Below are 20,631 nucleotides of genomic sequence, written 5' to 3' on the forward strand. Positions count from 1 at the left end.
TATTCTCCTTAAAAATTATTGATTTATGTTAGGATGCAGATTATTTAAGAACTCTGCAAAGGAATGAGACACATCAGAGAGATAAAAACATGGATTCTCTGGAAAGGACTTTTGCAAGCGTTATGTATTCAAAGAGGGCTGCAATATATTATCAAAAGAAGTGTTGTGGTATACAAAGTAGTTCGTTATCTTTTGGTAACTCTGTCTTGGCCTGACTGGCCATGATTTTTGTAAGGGATTTCAGAAGTTCTAGTCATGAGCATTTATCACTAATTTATAAATACTTATTTAAAAAAATAAAAACTTCTTTTATGTTTTATGTAGTATGTAGTTTCTACTAGTGAAAAATTATAATTATACCCAGACATCAAATATCTGAGGAATATTTTTCCAGTGTTATTTCCTCACAGAAAACTCTCAGAAATGTAATTTTAAATAGAAGTCTCCTGCAGACAGGAGGGAGTAGGACTTTCTGTGCAAAGGGAAGATTTTGATCTCAGGTGCTTCACAGGAACATTGGAAGAGGACCTGTAAGTGGAAAGGACAAACCCTCCAGCCAGACTTGCACCAAGATGGGATGACATATTCTTCTGCATTTGCAGCAACTAGAGCATGCAGGCATTCCAGAGAAGGACAGGAAGTCAAACAGTGTCAGTATGAGTGAATTTAGGGTACAGGTAACTTCTCTATGTGTGACACAGGGCTTCCAACTCCTGTGGTTTAGAAGAACCACTCAGTGCTGGCAGCTCGATAGTGCTGTGAAGGCTTGTGCTCCTCCTTGCTGCAGCTTGTGCCTTTACCTGAGCTGTCCCTGCTTGTTTCCAGAGCATCAGGGGAGTTGGGACAGCCTGTGGCAGAATTCCCACTATTCTCATTTTGATTGTCATGGCATCAAAAGTGATGAAACATACCTAATCACTAGGCCTTCATATATGCACAGCCTTTTGTTAAAAGAAGAGCTGTCCTATTAATTTGTCTATCATTACATTGGATGTATATGCAAAGAAGAATAAATAATACATGATATGTGCTATAAAACTTTAAAGAGCAGGGCATTCAAATGCCGTTAAGGGTAAGGTAGCAGACCAAATTCTTTGTGTAGTGTGTCTGGGCTAATGAAACACACACCTCATGCAAACTCAGGGATTTATTGTTAGTCCAATTAGAATATTAGAAATCTAATAAAATTTTATATTACCAATCTAGCTACAATTTTGCTAGCACATACAATTGAAATTAGCCAATTGAAAGAATTTCTCATTTAAAATACAATTGTTGAACACAGATTTCCTAGTCTCTTTTACACACACATCTATTATTCTGGGTCAGCATATAGATGGAGTTACTGATAAGCAGAATATAATAGATAATAGGGGAGCTTCGCTGTAGTGTGGATCCAGCATCTGAGCTGCTTCACTGATAGGAAAACGGTGGTTATAGTAGAACTCCTTTCTCATCATTTCTGATTTCACTTGGTGTTATATTTATGTGTTTGCTAATTAACTTACTTGCTCTTTCTTCAATGGTCTGCAAATTCTGTGTTATCATTAGGTTTTAGTATATATGGTGTGTTTTCCATGTCTTAGATACTTGAATTTTGCTGCCTTTGTTACCTCTACAGCCAGTACTACCCTGGCCTGTTGCCCTAAGAGTTCTGATGCCATCCTGCTCTTCAGTTTTAAGGCCCACTCTGCGTCTTGTGCTTGAATTTTTGGAGAGCACTGTTTTTCTTCAAAAGCCTGGAGCTCTTCTTTCCCAGTAATGTAGCATTATATTAGCACAACCCAGTCAAGCACACAGCCTCATTCAAGAGTAACTCAAGGGTTCATGCCACAAAGAGGAATGCTCTATGGGCACAACTATTTGTACACTGATATGTTTTGGTAACTACTTATTATTAAATATCTATTAGTTATGGCAGTATCACTGTTATAGAAAGTGCTTTACCAGAGGAGGGATTTCAGTCACTAGAAATGGAGTAGGAATTTTAAAAAGTTTACAGTGTGTTACTTTTGGTGTTAATAACTTGTCAGTATGAGTTAGTAGCTTCGGGAGCTGAGGGCAGATTTGAACATTTGAACTCAAATCCTTAGTGCACTTTGCACATTGTCAAAATTGTGTAGGATTAACTGTGGAGTAACTCTGTTTGAGTGCATTGCATGTGAAAAATTCATTGGTAGGTAGGACTGGGATGCCGTTTCTAACTCATTGATTCCAGCTTGTTTTTATTATAACCATGATTTAATTCTGGTGACAGACTTAACAGTTGTTTCAATCAATTTATGTTTTGAATATGTACTTACACTACCTTGAGCAGATTGGCAACAGAAAGAGGGCAGACCAACATGCTGAATACCCAGCCCTCTCCCATTCAGGATCAGACATTTTGACAGTTACATAGTTAAAATATTATTTGGAATTCCTTAGTGAAATCTGTGGACTGGCTGCATTAGAATAAAGACCTATAAAAACAAAGCTGATTTTTCAAAAGGGTATTTGAATCTGGCAAGGAGTTCAAAAAGATTTAATTAAAGTTTTAAAGGCATTAAAAGGTACTAAAACTTATAGCAACCGATGGAAAATTAGTGTCGCCAAGATCTCATGGCAGAACATTCCCCTGCTATTCTGAGAAATCAGCTCCGAAAAGTCAACCCTTCTTAAGACCTTCAGGTACCAACCATCAATTCTCTTAGTCCAGCAACCAAATGTTCAGGGTGGTGTTCAAAGCTAAAATTCTGATTGAGAGCCACATTGCAAATTGATCATTAAACCAACATACCTCATCTCCTACCTCCTGTAGTTCTTGAATGAGTGCTAAGTGCTCTTTGCTTTCAACTTGTCTGTTTGACAAATGCAACCATGGTAAATCTAAAGCAACTGCACTTAACCTCTACTTTGCTTGGAATTTTTCACAATTTTTTCAGACTTGTTGAAGACATGGTGTGCTTATAAAGCGTGGTGTAGTTATAAACTACCAGGATGACGAGGCAGGTGAAGTATTCTGTGAGCAGTTGGCTGATGTTTCATGATTGCTAACCCTTTCTCTTTTGGGAGACTTAAGGTGCTGGATGTCTTCTGGAAACTCAACACAGAGGAGAGGAGGCAGCCTGGGAGGTTCCTGGAGTGTGTGGAAGGTAATTTCCTGACACAGGTGGTGAGTTAGCCTGCTGGGGTGGAACCCCATTAGACCTGCTCTTCACAAGCAGAGAGGGGCTGGTGGTTGGGGCTGTATTTGATACAGAGACCATGAAATGAGGGAGTTCTCAGTTCTTGGTGAAGTAAGAAAAGTGGTCAGCAACACCTCTCCATTGGCCTTCCACAGGGTGGTCATTGGCATGTTCATGGTTGAGAGAGTCCCTTGGGAAACAGACCTTAACAACAAAGAGATCCAGGAAGGTGGGACATACTTTCAAAAGTAAATCTTAAAGGTGCAGGAGCAGGCTGTCCCTATGTGCCGAAACATAAACCATCATGGAAGAAGACTGGCCTGGTTGAACAGAGGGCTGCTGCTGTAACTCGATGGGAAATAAAGAGAATTTATGACTTTTGGAAGAAGGGGGAAGGCAACCCAGGAAGAGTACAAGGATGGTGCTAGGTCATGTAGAGGGAAAATTAGAAAGGCGAAAGCTCAACTAGAACTCAATCTGGCTACTGCTGTGAAAGATAATAAAGAATGGTTTTATGAATATATTAATGACAAAAGAAGGGAAAAGGAATATCTACATCTTTTTATTGGATGTGGAGGGCAACATGGTCATCAAAGATGAGGAAAAGGCATGAGGTACTTAGGTACTTCACACCTGTCACCAAGGATGAGGTACTTAATGCCTCCTTTACCTCAGTCTTTAACAGAGAGGCCAGCTATCCTCAGGACAACCAGTCTTCTCCCTTGGTAGACCAGGACAGGCATCCCCTGCAACCCAGGAGGAAGTAGCTAGTGACCTGTTGTTCTACTCAGACACAGATCTGTGGGACTGCATGGAATTCACCTGTGGGTACTGAAGGCACTGGCAATGTGATTTTCTCTTACTCTATAGGAAAATTACTGTTAAAAGCCACCATCACAATTTACAATGTGAGAGTAGTGCTTGTGTGTATAGTTGTGGGGGATAGAATGTAAGAGAATAGTGCAGAAGGCAGTCTCACACCTGAGGAGCTGCAGCTGTACCAATCACCAAAGATTAGGAACAGGCCTGCCCTTAACAGGCCACAGCTGTGTCCAATAAGGAGACGAGTGCTACAAAAGAGTGGGGTAGCTGGGTGAGGAGAGAGATGGAGTTTGTTGGTTGTACTGTGAAGATAAAGGTGTCAGTGCTGTGAGGAGCTGCCTGTGAGAAATCACCGAGGAGGTATGGTAGCCTTGCAGTAAGATGACAACATACAGTAGTTACTTTACTTTTTCAAACCCGTTCATTCTGCTAATGCTCTAGCAGTGCAGTCGTAACTCTGTACTTACAGCTGAGACAACAGGACCACTGCAACAGAGTGCTAGGGCATGTGTGTTAATAAAGAAATGTGGTAGCTTGAATGATTCAGGATAATACATCCATTTAATTTTATATTAGCACTTGGTTACTGAAAAAATTCAGCCTGTTCTCAGGACCATCTTTCAATTTGTAGACATTGATATTACTGAGATCAAGTTATGCCAGCCTGAAGGTAATCTATAACTTGGACTTAAGTACTTTGCTTTCCAAACACACATACCAGTAAACCATAGACGACTTCTGAAAGTGTTACTTTTTTTCCCCTACATGTAGATTAAAAAAGCAAGATTGTTTCAGTATAGTGATTTTTTTTTTACCAGACTGCTTCTCCAAGGAAAATTTGGTGTTATTTCAGGGAGCGTTCTTAGAGGATAAAAGCTTATTGTGCTATCTGGAAAAATCTCCAAACAAAAAAAAAAAAAAAAGCACTGAACACTAACAGATATAAGGTAAGATGACATTAGGTACATCTAATAACACATCCTGCTACTTTATGTTATCCAAACTCTATTTAGATGCAATTAAATCTTTGGATCTATTTTCAATACATTCTTAATCACCAATGGCTTGAACAGGATTATTCCTCATCTGTCCTCAACAGATGCAGTGTGTGAGGTCACAAGTTTTCACATGTTTCAAAGAGTTGCATACTTGTGATTAGGCTGCTTATTGTGAGTCCAATCAAGAAATAGGTGCTCCTGGCTAAGACATTCACATAGGTTCCAGCCAGAATACCTGCTGCTAGCAAAAGTCTTCATCATCCTGAAAATGGAATTTGTTTTCCTTTTTAAAGACAGTTAATTTTTACTCCTATGACAAAATTGTTCTGTGATACCAAATTTGACTGAGGACTACACCATTGCTATTGGAGAGTATTTTGCATTTGCAGTAGGCTCTGGCAATCCCTGCGTTTTGTACAGCCATGATTCACTTTATCTGGGCTTACACATGGACTACTGCTTGGCACAATGTGACTATGACCCAAAGCCAAGAGGTAGCAGGAATGTGTTTTGTCCATTGTTGCAACATGCATGCCTTGGTTCTGGCCAGGATGGGGATAATTTTTTGCAGTAGCTAGGAGAGAATATGGCCAGGGCCCTGATGTGTTTTGAAACCACATCACCTTGCTGCCCTGGGGGAAAGAGACTGTCTTTCCTCCCAGGAGAAGGGGATCCTCCATTTGACTAACCAGCATGGCCATGGAGTGGTCTGGTGTTTGTTTATTGTTGGGAGCTTTTCATGCTCCCAATTGTTTATTTTTCTTACACCTTTTTTCATTGCTATTGTTGCTGTTACTGTTTCCTTTCTCATCTCACTGCTGTTTCCAGTAAATTGCTCTTATCTCAGCCCATGACAGGGGTGGGAAGGGAAGCATTTAGTAAAAATGCTTAGTTGGAGAATACCATTTCTAAACAACAATCATTTATTACAAGGGGCAGATCCTATTTTGTTATAAACCCAGCATGTGGAGCTACAACAACAATGAGCAAAAGATAAGTTTCCCATTCTTGCCATGATTTCCCCAGAGAGCACAGCTGGACTTCAGGTAATGCTCACAACTGGGCTATAAATGTCAAAACCTGGAGGCAGGACTTTATCAGATGACAACACAACAATCTACTGGAAGCAATTTGTGGAACTAGTGAAGCCAAGGAAGGGTCATGATGGACACAGGCTCTGCAGAACAACAACACAGAAAAGACTGACTGCCTTTATACCTTCCTTTCTCTTTTTTTTGTTGTTTTTTTTTTAATAGGATTTTCCATTCAAACCCTACACTTTTAACTAAGTGGACTTTGTACAACTAGCTCAGAAATTTAATGACATATTTTAAGAAATTGTACAAAGTCTTTGATACTACATTGACTACTTTGAGAAATGTCTGGGATGAAAAAGATTCAAGCTGGAAAAATGGAAGTAGGAATATAGTCCTCTGAAAATAATATTTTCATTGCAGAAACAGTGTGGTGCAAGAAGAGCTGCAAATTCTACTGTAAATAGGTATCCAGATTCTGGTATTGATATCCAACTCATATTGATTATGAGTTGGAAGGGGCCCACAAGGATCATCGAGTCCAACTGGCCCTGCAGAGGGCATGCCCAGAAGTTACACCCTGTGCCTGAGAGCGTTCACTCACCAAACACTTCTGGAACTCTGTCAGGCTTGGTGCTGTGACCACTGCCCTGGGAGCCTGTTCCAGAGCACAACCACCCTCTGGGTGAGGAACCTTTTCCTTTATCTAAACTAATTTTCCCCCGGCTCAGCTTCAGGCCATTCCCTTGGGTCATGTCACTGGTCACCAGAGAGGAGATCAGTGCCTGCCCCTCCTCTTCCCCTTGTGAGGAAGCTGTAGATTGCAATGAGGTGTTCCCTCAGTCTCCTCTTCTCCAGGCTGAACAGACCAAGTGACCTCAGCTGTTCCTCATACAGCTTCCCCTCCAGACCCTTCATCATCCTCATGGCCACGTTTTGATGCTCTCTAATAGCTTTATGTCTTTTTTACATTGTGGTGCCCAACACTGCATGCTATGATAAAGATATATGGAAGACAGGTCATGGCAATTCCTCAGCTCTGGGACACTGGCAAACTGCACAAATGGAAGCTTCTGCTCACCACCTGTCATAAGCCTGTGGCACACTGAGACTGACAGCTATTAACATACTGCAGCCTTTGCAATACTTCCTAAAAAAGTCAAGGTGGGTCTCTGGGTGGATGATATTTTTCCAGAAGCTAAGGAGAATTTAATGGGGAGAAAAAAAAAAGATTAGTACTTTAGAAGAAAGAATTTAAAGTAAAGGAGATAAGAAACAAAATAAATGAGAAAATTAAATTACATATTATTTTATTAAATCAGACAAAATAAAGCTGTTTTACATGGCTAATACAGTGTGATCACTGAGGTGAATCTTTGCAAAAACATGCAATGCTTTTAACAACTATTAGGGAAATCAAAGACTCTGACATACAGAGTATCATTTGCAACATAGCTGAAGCAGAAGATAACTATCACCAGTCTTGTCAGTGGTATTATTTTAGGAGATACTTTCAAGAGAATGGTTGATTTACTCCAGAAAAGGATCATTCTTCAGAATAGTCATCAATGATGCAAATCAAAGCAGTTGTTTCATCAGTCTCCAATCAAAAGGGTGAGTTGGCATTGATAATCATAACTGATAATGTCCTTCCTGAGAGCATATGATAAACCACAGGATAATGTGTCCACTTTCAAAAATAGTTGATTTCTCTGTTATTCACTAGAATTATCTCTGCACAGCAACATTTTTGTCATGCTAGAATGATGAATTTTCATCACATGCAAATGCTAGAATATGCAAGTCAGTGATTAAAGACAACCACAGAAAAAAGAGTTTGTCTAGGAGCAACAGACCTAAGACTAAGGGTCTTCTACTCCTATTTTCTGGTATTGTTTGAGAGGGAAAACTATTCTTCTCTGGGACATGTTTAAAAAATATAAAAATCAAAGCACTTTCATCATACTGATGATGCAATGAAGTAGTTTTGAAAACATACCATGAAATATGTACTTAAAATTTTGCCAGACTTGTGCATTATGACACAGTGTAACATGTATGTATTCTTTAGCCTCCATGCTATACCAATGCTGTTAAATGTCTGTATGTTTGATATTGTCCACAAATGATTTTTTATAATCAACAGTATTTACCTTACACAATCTAGTGAGGATCAGTCATAATACACTATTTTTCTCTCAATAATTAAACTAGGGAGGAATGCTGGTTTTACAGGAATGCTGATGTATTCTGACATGATCCTACAAATGTAAATAAATCTATTTACCTGGCAGCTGAATTTACACCAAGGTATATTGTAGGGCAGTTCTATCTGATTATGTAGTGAATATCCAATAACAATTAAAATAATTTGAAGCTCAGACAGATCTCTGCTTTTTTCTCTTCTAAGCACAGGAGATACTTATGACTGTGATGTATTCAACTGGGTTATTAAACATTTGTTTCATAAAGTGTAGTATAGTAAACAATAACTGGAAGATGGAAGAGGAATCTTAAGAAAAATGGAGATGCAAAAGGATAAATTTAGTGAAACTTTAGAGAATGTTAAAGGAACAAAATACAATCTATTATACCAAAAAGCAATCTCTAAATATCTGAGACTTTTGTTACAATTGAGAGACCTAGAAGTCAATTAATAGCAATTGTAGAAGTTCAGCAAGTGACATAATATATTGCAGGCAGAGTGTTAATGTTCTGGACAGAATTACTTTGCTCTTCCTTTAGATTTGCTATGGGATACTGTTACCAAGAGTTTAAATTGTCATTCTGGAGAAAATGTTTTCCAATTATCAGACAGACCAGCCTTCTGAAGAGACCTTTTTATCTCTTGTGCTTTGCAGATTAAAAAATTTCTTATACACTAAGGAGGATTACTCAGGATAGGGTCTACTGAAAAGCCACTTTCAACTTTCAACAAAGGCTGGGGCAAGTATCAACTGAATCTTTTTGAAACTGGAAAAAGTACAGACCACAGTCTTTGCCTGCCCCATTATTTTTCATTTTCACATGTTTTTGTCCTCCTGATCTGGCTGGAACAGTAAGTGCTCACAGTAGTCGGGTAGAACAGCTGCCCTGTTAGCCTCTAACAAAATAAGACCAGACAGATAATCAAATAGTATTCTCCCTAGAGCATCCTATAAACCATGAAATTATTCTTATTCTTAACCATTTGAAGGGAGTTTTTGTCCTGGATAGAGACAAAAGAAATCAGCAAAAAGAAAAGATTTCTTTGCTATGGGGTTTTGAAGTATGGGTGAACATACACCAAACATACACTGGCATGCTGCTTTGCCATGATTCATGCCAGGGTGCTAGTCCTCTAATAATTTACTGTGCCTTTGGCCACACTGGCAAATACTGGAGTGAAATAGAACAGATCTTCAGAGACAGTCCACTGTACTGAGAACCCAGCAGCCACAGTGTGGTTTGGAGGGGATTTACTTTAGCCTAGTGCCAAGCTAGTTCCCTAGACAGATGATCCATTACTGTGCTGGAGCACAGTACATTCCAGCAGCCCTGGTAAGCATATTCAGAAAGTGCTGCAAGCACCTTCACGTACCTCATGGCCCACTTTAAATTGAATGCTCCTCATTTGCACTGCAGTGCCAATGTAAACTGTGCACTCCTTGTACATTTGTGCCACTGGGGTCCTCTGGTTGAACTGTGTCACTTCCTGACATGGAAAAGTGAGCACAGATTGAAGATGAGTTTGAATAGTTCCCACCTCCTGCACATGACTTTGGGGTATCCAAGCTGGATTTAACTTCCTCAATTAACTAGAGTGCACCTTGATGTGCAAGTCCCCTGAAAGACTCATTGCCTTGTCTGCATCATACATGTGCCTCACACTTGGAAGCACCCCTCTTCCCACTGGTCACCATATTCCCTATCAAAGTTGGCTTCTTTTGAGGATGTGTTTTGACAGATGGTAAATCCAGGCTCCCGAAAAATCCAGGTCCTAGTCTCTGTTTACTGGGAAATTGTCTGATAGGAGAAGGAGAAGCAAAGTTAAAAATGTGCTCTTAGGGTGGAGAAGAGTTAAGGATTGTGGACTTAGGCCTTGTAAAACAGGAAAGAACAAAAAGTATTTATTTGCTGTTTGTTGGCTTGTGTTGAGAATACTTGAAGGTCTAGTGAAAGGCAATGACAAAAGTAATAGACCGGGGAATGTTTGTGGTTTGAAGTTATCTTTCTGTACCTTGCCACTCCAGTCTAGTCACCACAGATCTGTTTACACTTCAATTTGTTTTTCGTTTCATCTTAACTTAAATGGAGAGGAAGTGTAGCATGCTAAATGTAAAGGAATATCATCTTACATACTGCAACACTTTCCCTTCCCCAGATGCAAAGATAGGCGCTATCTTCTTTCTTCATCAGTTCTTCTCTACTTGAGATTACTTCTCCTGCTTAATTTTTAAGTGTAACTGAAGATGTGTGCGTTCTTAATCATTTTAATGAGTAATTTGAGTGAGTAAAATCAATGTATCAGAATCAAAATCATTGAGTTAAATCAATCTATCAGAGATTATATCCTAATTAAAATAGTATTTAGTTATGAAAAGTGAGAATTTTATAATTTATTTTCTATTAAGATGTTGACTGTTTCACTGAAAGCAATTATTTTGTGGTTCAGATCACAATATGCGAGCTGCACTGAAGTTACATTTCTGCATCTTTCTCTTCTCCTCCTGGGGATATCCACCACCATCAAGTCTAAAGGCTCCTTTTAAAAAGGCCTATACCAAAATGTTTTCATTAGTTTTCTTTATTTTTTGAGGTGTTCTTTGCATTTATTGTAGTGCTAGGCTATTATGCTGTTTAAGATAGCTCATTAAGTTTACATTGGAGTAAGCATTCAGGTAGGATTAACCATGATGATGCATATTTAAAACCACATTTTCTGAACTTCCCTAAGAAGAGTGGAACTGTTTTCATTTGGGTTGCAGGTTTTCAATACCATGCACTTGACTCTGTTCTTATGTTTGTGCTTACTCAAATGCAAGCACACAAATTATATGTGTGTACATTTTGAAATTGTCCCTGCCCATGACAGGGAGACTGAACTAGATTACTTTTAAAGGTCTCTTACAACCTAAAGTATTCTCTGACACTATAAAACTAAGGTGTGAGGTGTGTTGTCCTTTTTTTTTAAGTTTTTCTAAGCCTTCTGATGTTTACCTTCCTGTAATGAACTTTTTATAACTTTATGCACTTTATGTAAATAACTTATTGTTTTGCATTCTTTTATGGAGGAAGAAAAATTTGATGGACTGTTGGTTTGTCCAGTGTCATTGGAGAGGTGGCACTGTCATACTCCAATCCATGATCACTTTTGGAAATCTGTAAACGTTGGAGTCAGAAATTAAACACTGTCTTTTTTACCTTGGAGAGTTGCTTATCTGCATTGTTTTATTTCATGTCCTACAGTGACAGAGGTGCACAAAGGAAATTGTTTTGTGAATACACAGTTAAGGTCTGCATATGCAATTTCATCAAAATATTGTTATGTAAACCTGGCCTTTTAAAGACATGACTGCAGTGGTCCTTGAGCTCCTGTTGTTCTGTGTGCTTTTTTTTGGTGGAGGACAGAACACCACAATAATTTGTTCTTCCGTCTCCACGCGCTGGATTCCTTTGCTTTCAGCAAGTAAGTGCTCCTTACAAAACCACATGAGAGCCATTACCTTCCCTCAAGCACAGTGAATGAAGATGGGCCACCCACTAAGTCTAGGTTTTCAGAGCTCTTATGCACTCAATATGGTATGCAGGCACACAAATCATGCATCAATTCTCATATGCTCCTCTCCGTATATCAGGATAGATGTTTCTCTCTATCCAAGAGAAATTCAGCAGATGTAGGATGTCAGCTCAGTAAAATTACATGTTGAGTGTTTTTAAGTTCCTCTGTGGTCCTGAGCAATTGAATTGTGAAGAATCAAAATGCTCTTCAATGCTAAGTGTGAAGCCTCCCAGGTGAAAAATACAGTGATATTTGCTTTTTATATATTATTGTGGAAGAGTTTTTCTCCTCCTTCTATTTGGACTTCAGCTTTAATAACGAAAATTCTTTCTCATGTCCTTTTAGATGAATCACAGATTTTAGGTACCTTGTGGTTGAGTAAGTGGCTTCCAGACTGGAAATCCAGTGTTTGTGCTAAGTGCCTTTGCTCCTTTTATAGTGCATGAGCTTAGGTGTATTATTATGGAATCCAAATCAATAATTACACGTTTAAGAAATTAGGGAACTAGTGATCTAGCCTGGCTGTGTTTTAGAGGTCTTTTACATTGGATTATCCTATCTTGCACTCCTTAAATCTGAAGTGTAGAGAAATTTTTCTAGCGAGTTTGGGCAGAGTTTAGTTGCTGAGCTGCTCAAATTAGAGCTCCTCCTGTTTGTATGGGTATTCCTCTACAGTCCTAGAGAAATTTCAGTTAATTATGAATATATGTCCTTAGATTTTCTACTACTAGGCAGCAGCAGAGCTGACATGTGGCATTTAGGTACTTACAATCTTTACCAAATTCAACCCATGAATTATTTTTGTTTTTCCATTTGCCAGCATGTTATCACTTCCCATTTTATAACTGATAATTCTATACTGTGATGATTTAACAATGTATTCACTTTTTTTTTTCTATAGACTTCACCAATCTGAAACTTTCATCAGAGAATTTTTTCTCTTTGAAACCATTAGTTCAATAAGTAATCAGTTGAATACAATAGTCTCAAGACCAGACCTGTAAGAACTCAACTTTTTAACATGGAAAGTTAATTGCTGACAGTAGTCTCAAGCAGTTTCTGAAAGATGGCCTTACTTTCCTACTGACCCCAGAACTATGCATCTTCTTTAACAAATTCCTGATAGACCTGAAATGGTTTTGAAAGACAGTGAATTATGAAGCTCTGTTCCTCTATTGATAGATTCATTAAATATGACTGAAGAAGATAGAGATGTGATTTTCCATTGCAGAACCTATTCTGGTTTGTTCCTCCTTAGTAATAGTAGTGATGTGAATCCTGCAGTTTTGCTTAACTTTGCTTAATTTGATGATTTTGAAATGATGCCTAGCAGGTCTGAAGAGACATGATTAACTTGTTTCTTCATCTTGGTTGTTTGCTTTTTTTTTAAAGATAGTCTTCTTACTTCCAGCATCAGAAGGTGTTTTTAACTGAGAATTTAAATACTGTTGTTGGTTTGCTGTGCTAGTAAAACCCAGGAGAAATATCTGCAGGTCTTAGTAATAACTCACTATCTTTTAGTGTTTTGTCCTGTATCAATATCTCCTTCTTTTGACACCCAACTAGGTGATATCTCCAGCTTTTCTTTGATATTCTCTTTTCTATTTTGCAGTTTTAAAATTCATTTATTGCTTCTTTTATTTTCTTCAGGAACACAGACAATCTGAGTTGATTTCTTTCCCTTCAGGTTTTCTTCTGATGGTGAAAGTTTTTTTTGTTATTTTCTGTTCCCCAATTGCTTTTCAAAACTTTTATACCTATTTCTCATCTAGTATTTTACTTAATTATGGAATAATTTCTTCTCTAGTTTTTAGAGGGATGGATTTCTATTTACATGAAAGTACAAGAAAAATTCAGATTTGGGACTACCTGAAACCAGCTTGTCCAGATGTCATCCTTAGTTTTGTCTCATTTGAGAAATAGCATTGGTGCTGCTTTTATTTTAATTTTTTTTTAACAGTACTTCTATATGCCTTAGTGTTCTCAACCCTGAAATCAAATGAAAAATTCCATTTTCTCACTATTCATGCTACATGTTATTTTAGCTGTTATCTTCCACCTCTTTCACTGTTAGCAAGCTGCTGGATCTTCACAGGGGTGAAATTAAGTTTTTAAGCAGATGCTCCAAACTGCTCATGTAGAAAGAAGATGTCTTGGAATCCTGTAAGTATGTTTAAACTTCTTATGTAAAATTTTTGCAGCAGTTACTTTAATTGCATGTTTTTCAGGGGCAGGGTGGAATTTTATAGACTGGTAAAGAGCTTTAATGATTCCAAAAACATCAGAATGCAAAGACATAAGCAATTACTGCATATTTTGCAAAATGTAGTCAATTTGACAGATAAATTTATAATAAACGTAAGGACCATGGCCATTTTCAGGGCAGAGGGACTTCCCAGAGAGAAAGGGACTTGGGTGTGCTCATTGTCTTGCTGAGAGGGACAGCAATCCTGCTTCTTGGAGCTAGTGCCACCAGCTGCAGCAGCGGAGCTGCTTCTGCACTTACTCTGTAATAAATGCATATGCTCTGAGCTCATGCCTTTGCCATCATGCTAGGATGCTGCCTGCTGTGTTAATCCACCAGTAAAGAGACCTCAGGTCATGCAATAATATGTGCCTTTACCGTCTGCCAGTACCCCCAGGACTGGCTATTAATTTTCAAGTTGTTGAATTTTCATTTAATGTACTGCAGCTCTCTGAAGCATGGTGAGTTTCTTTAACCATTAAAGCTGTAAGCTGTATATATAAAATAACAAGCAGATGATGATGTGTAAAGAAGACATAACACTGCCTTTCATAGGAAGAACCACTGGATGGGGGATTATTTACATTTCAGTACAAAGGACAAATTATTTACATTTCTGTACATTGACTCAAAGGATGATCATAATGATGGCTGTAAAACGGTTTGCTACTTCCACCGAGAACTCGGTGCGCAGGTTACTCCGTAAGTGCCCTGTAGAGAGCTGCGAACAAGGGCATCGCCGGGGACGGTGATTTGGGTTGGTGACAGCCTGAAGCCGAGAGGAGGAATACGCGTTATCCAGGCGCTGGTCCCGCCGGGACGTGCCCACTCGCCCCTACCGCCGGTCAAAGCCTGCGGGCGCGGAACCTGCGCTCTCTGCCGCGGCGCTTTTCTGCCTGGGGTTCGGGGGCGTGTGTGCGGGTTCAGGGGCGTGTGTGCGGGCTTGCTGGGAGCACGTCTGGCTGCCTTCCCGCCTACGTCTCCGGAGGGAGACCGGGAGGAGGAAGCAGCCGAGAGGAGACACGAAGGAATAAAGAAGAAACCCCCCGTAATACCCTTGCGGTTTGCATGCCCCGGCGCATTTCGCAGCGCAGCGCCTCCCGCCCGTCCCCGCGGGGCGCTCCGCGGCCGCGCAGAGCCGCCCGCAGCCGCCGAGCCTGCGCGCCCCTCCCGCGCTGCCCCTGCGCGCCCGGCACGCCTCCAGCGCGGCTCTCGGGACTGCGGCTGCAGGGCTGCGCTCCCTCTCCTGGGGACCAACGAGGGGATGGCGGATGCCCCCTTCCCGCTAGGGCCGCCCCCCGCAAATCTCCATCGTGCCAGACGTGGAGGCGCGCAGTCCCCGCGGGTGTCCCTGCACGTCCCCCGGGGTCTCAGCTCCCGGCTGCGGGTCTCCGCTAGGCAGGGAGGACCGAACCGGCTGCCCCTCGGAGAGTCGCCCTCAGAATACCTTCAAAAATAGAAATATTTAAATGTATATGTGTAGCTTTAAGCATGCATTTAACATTTTGTACATTTTGCCTATTTATATTTACATGTATATGTACATACGTAAGGTCTATTTCATTTCCCTCTTTGGAGAAAAATACCAAATCAATGCCACCCTTTCTCGCATGCATGTTTCCCTTCTAGTAAAGGAGGCTCCACCTCTGCTAGGGATTGATTCGTCCAGCAGTTTTTAGGATAATTTATGAAGCAACCTGATGAGCCTATTGGGCGAGTTGCTCGGTCCTTGCAGAGTGGGTTTCTACCTGTTTGGGTGTTTTATTTTATTTTTTTTCCCCCTTCCCTTCCCCTCCCCTCCCTGCCGTGTGTCGGGGGGTGGTGGGATCGGTAGGGTCGCAATTTCCCAGGCTCTCCGGAGAAAACTCGGGCAGGGGAGAGCTCCTTCTCGCTCATGGATGCGTGGGGGGGCCCCGCGCCCCGCTGGATCCGCCGCCGCGGGGCCCGGCTGCTGCTGCTGCTGCTGACCGTGCGCCTGGGCAGCGGGTGAGTACGGCGGGAGCCGCGCTGCCCCCGCCCGCCGGGACCGCTACCTGCGCATCGCGCCCCACCTGAGCCGGGGGCTCCGGGCGGGGGCAGGGGCGGGAGGGGCGGCGTGTTGTGCCGCCAAACTTCAACCAAAACCGTGTCGGTGCTGCCGCTGTGGCTCCCGCGGGCGGCTGCGGCGGGAGGCGGCTCCGGCAAAGTAAAACTTCAGCCGCATCCCACTTGTTCGCTGGGCGGGTTGGTGACTGCAGGCTCGGCTCGGCGCTGGAAGAGTCCTCCCGTGCCGAGGGCGGCCCGGAGCCCCGAGCTCTCCGCGCGGTGCCGCCCGTTCCCGCCGGCGGCTGCGGGGAGAGGGCCCGGGAGCGCGGCCAGCGCTGCCGCTCCTGCGGCTGCTGGTGCGGGGCGGCCGCGGAACCCGTGGGGGGCACCCAGCCCGGCAATGGGACCCGTGCGGGGCACCCGGCCCGGCAATGGGACCCGTGCGGGGCACCCACAGCAGCAATGGGACCCGTGCGGAGCACCCACAGCAGCAATGGGACCCGTGCGGGGCACCCGGCCCGGCAGTGGGACCCGTGCGGGGCACCCGGCCCGGCAATGGGACCCGTGCGGAGCACCCACAGCAGCACCCACAGCAGCAATGGGACCCGTGCGGGGCACCCACAGCAGCAATGGGACCCGTGCGGGGCACCCAGCGCGGCACCGGCTCCTGCCGCTGGGAGAATGATCGGGCTCACATGTGGAATGGAGCAGGGCAGCTGCTCAAGTCCCCGAAGTTGGAAGGTGCGTTTTGAGGGAGAGTTAGAAAATTGAGCTGGAGACCTCTGAAGAAACAACAGTTTGGTACAGCTGTGTACATGTGTTATTAGTACCCATAACAACGAAGAGGAATGTGATAATTCAACTCCATTGATGATGCAGTACTAATGTGAACAATTCCACAGGTTACACTCATAAAAATCACAAAACAGCACTTCAGGTATAAATAAAGGGTATTTGACTGTTGCTCAGTGTGTGTTTCTTTTAAATGAAAGATGAAGTTATCATTCTAGAGGATATAAAAATATGTAAAGGCTAGCAAAAAAGAGGAAAAAAGGGAAAAAATCTATTAAACATTTTTAAAGTCCATCTAGACCCCTTCACCACACTGAATGATGTGTGAGGTATGTTGATCTCATCGCATCTCTCATCTTCAGAAGGCTGCTGTGTTATCCTAGTAGAAAAACCCCTGATTATACTTTTCTCAACCTGTGTCTTTTAAAACCTTGATAAATTATGGAAATGTTTTTCAAAGGCATTGATGAAAATGATACCAGTGCAGCTGTGCGTCTTCAGAATGTTTCTTAATGATCATAGTGTACCTCAGGTGTGAAAGAAATTATCAAGTGGTTTGAGAGAAAAGAATATGCATGCTAATTTATCAGTTCAAAGACTTTGTAACAAAGGAGGAGAACTAGCCAAAAAAAAAAAATTATTTTGCTTTGCTTGTCAAACTGTGGTTGGGATTATAAAATTGGGTGTAGATTACCATGGATGCATCTCATTAGCATTATAATCTATATATAAGTTGATAAGAAGTGAGAAAAAGAGGTAACTTACATGCATTGTTTTTTTCTGTGTTCCAGGACATCTCAGATAGAGGGAACCTTTGGTATGAATATCTGTGTATCTGAATCAACTGTTTTCAGCCTCGACTTTTTTTTTCAGAGGCTACATGGAAAAATGGTGTTTGAAAGATTTCTCCCCCCTCCTTTTTTTCCCTTTTAAGTGACCTCAAATGGACATGTGTTGCAGATCATGGTTCTCTGGTATGTAGTGCACTGCAATTCATGGACCTTTGGCACTCTTTAAAGTCTGCTACAAAGTAGGATGGAAATACTATTTTTCTGCTTCTTTGGATGCCTCTCTATAGTTTCAGCCCAAGATTTTCCTTGAAGCTCAAACTAAAACACAGGAGTAATGCTTTTTCTCAATAGTAAACCAGGCTGCACGAACTTTGCCAGTTTTTCTAAAACTATCTTGCAGGAGCCAGTCTGCCTTTCCAACAGATATTTTTAAAAGGATGCAAATTGCATCATTTTTAGTACACATACTCTTTGTGCTGAGTATGAATAAAGTTGCTTCAGCTGCAACAAATGGAGCTAAAGCCTAAGCAAAGGCACTGGAAGTTGAGCCCAACCAAGAGTTTATTCTATTAAGATACTGCCCCAAAAGCTGTTCCATGACATTACACCAAACTTCCCACACCACAGTGTGGGAACTCTTTCCCATGAAGAAGTTGTTTACCTCCAGTTCCTCACCCTCAGCACTAACAGATCAGAATGACCAATGCACTTGATTTAATTCCAGGGGTCCATATTTTGAAGGACTACTTTTGTCAATTGGAGATGTCTCTTCTGTAGCAGAATTGGGCTGTGAGCCTTTCTACAAAATATGTGCAGGGAAAGAATACTTACCCAGCAGTTACTGCAGTCCTCAATGTCTGACAAACCCATTTTTCTTGTTGAATTCAAATAAACAGATAATTGATAGGCAGAGCATAAGAACTGACAATATAATTAATGTTATTTTCTCAGTTCCACCCATACAAGTACACCATAACTGTAACTTTTCTTCCAATTTATACTTCTTTAAATGGTATGTGCTGGTCAGCATGCCTAAAGGTATATTTTAAGCTTAACTTAATTTTGGACATATCTTCCTTTCAATTTGTAATCTGATGTTTTAAAAGCAATTATAAATGCTCTATTGAAATGCAACTGTCAGCAAGTACAAATGTCAAGTGATATTTTCTTTTCAAAGTATCTGTTAGGAAAATATATGATACAGCCTAGGTATTTCTCTCATATAAATTCCTGGATCAGAGTTAAGCCTGTCATAACAATGTTGGTTTCTTAGTGCTTGATAATAGTGATTTACTGTTTCATTTGAACATCTGTGATGTTTATTCATTATTATCCTCACTCTTATGTGCTTTGTTCATGATGTGACAACAAAGAACTTGTTATTCAGCAGTCCCAGATTTAAAATACAGTTTATTTTATTGAAAGTTTGTTAATATTTTCTTTTGTTGGTATAAAGTTTAAAGAGACCTAAATATTGAGAAATACTTACAGTCTTTGCACATAATCTTCTTACAGTGGTTTCAAGGAAACCTTCAAACTATGTCAAACTGTTAAGTAAAGAAAAGGATCTCATCAAATTGAAACAAATTTTCATTTATTCTTAACTTTCTGTTTGTTAAATCTGCCTGATGTTAAAAAAGGCACCTTTGCTGCAAATTCAAGCCTTTTTGAGCTGGACAGAAAAGTTTACAGGTGAGCACTTGTTGAGCCTGTTCTTTTTCTGAATACAGAAGTCTATCCACAGAGCAGATTACAAGGGGATCATGAGAATAGTGAGGTGTTTTTTTTCTTTGAAGCTCTAGACAGATTGTATTAATCTGGTTAAAACAGAACACCTAATACGTAGGACCACTTAAATGGACTAGGTATATGCACTGTTTGAAAGTGAGTTGCTTTGGTTTGGGCTGTCATACATGTATTATAAACTAAAAGAGTCATATGTCTTGAATTCACAGAAAACCAAAAGTGATTGTCTCAAACCCCTTTTTTGTAGTACCATTTATGGTAGAAGAGAGTAGCACTTTTTGAATTACCTGCATAACTTTCTTGCACTGCACACTGAATTGGTCATGTGCATGAGTAAAATAACAATATCATAACTTAGCTGGTAAAGAGCAGCAGAGACAAGTACAAATTACAAATGACTGTAACACACTGACAGGAACCTTTAAAGGTTGGTGGATGACAATGACACTAACTTTTATTTCTTAACAATTTCTCTGAATAGTAATAATTTGTACAGAGTAATTCAGATGCAACTGAATTAATCTGAAGATGACACAAAAGTCCAGATTTTGAATTTTTCCACATGCAAACATTACTTAAGACTGAAAATAATGTGGTGAGTTCAGTGGCCTACAGGCCTATGTAAAAAATTGATTTATATATATATATATATATATATATATATATATATATATATATATTTATTTATTTATTTATTTATAAAACTAAAATGGTAAATCATGGAGCAACACTGAACTAATAGAGGTAACTAGAGAGATTAGGAAGGTCATCGGAGTTCATTAGAACAGAACTTATTTTAAAGAAGAGGGCAATTTCAGTTATATGGATATGATGGTAATAAATAGTTTCTAAAATATGCTTTAATTGGGGATTTTCCAGTCAGTAGGATCTGTTAGGATAATCTGGTCTTATATAAGAATGTATAAGAGGCTAAACAAAACTGGAGAATTTACCCTGGTGCCTCTATTAGGTCTGCTCCTTCAGTTTAATTAAGTCCCTGCTTACAGACTTGGTGAGGAGGCATCTGATGAAATATTACACAGTATTTCTAATCTGAGGTTTCTCTGGCTTCCAAGCCAGTGGATCTCCTGTTCCCAGTGTAACCTGCTACACCTGACTTAGCCACTGGGTTACCATGTCCATCTCTTTGTGGGGAAATCCACATCTTCTTTTATACTTCTGGTTCTGCAGGGTAGCCTCAAGGCATAGACCAATGGCTGCAGCTGCTCTTCAGGAGCAGAGTGTGATCT

At 40.7% G+C, this 20,631-nt stretch overlaps 1 protein-coding gene across 1 annotated transcript in view; it reads left to right on the top strand.

Annotated features, from left to right (window-relative positions):
- Positions 1 to 15,834: 15,834 nt before the first annotated feature.
- GABRG1 (gamma-aminobutyric acid type A receptor subunit gamma1) overlaps positions 15,835 to 20,631 on the top strand; it is a 57,443-nt gene continuing 52,646 nt past the window's right edge. Inside the window, exon 1 of the mRNA XM_058024294.1 lies at positions 15,835 to 16,013. Coding sequence (XP_057880277.1) covers positions 15,922 to 16,013 — 92 coding nt within the window. The 5' untranslated portion in view covers positions 15,835 to 15,921. The remainder of the gene's footprint in view (positions 16,014 to 20,631) is intronic.

Source organism: Melospiza georgiana, chromosome 5 (genome assembly GCF_028018845.1).
Source record: "Melospiza georgiana isolate bMelGeo1 chromosome 5, bMelGeo1.pri, whole genome shotgun sequence".
In the NCBI taxonomy this organism is placed as follows: Eukaryota; Metazoa; Chordata; class Aves; order Passeriformes; family Passerellidae; genus Melospiza; species Melospiza georgiana.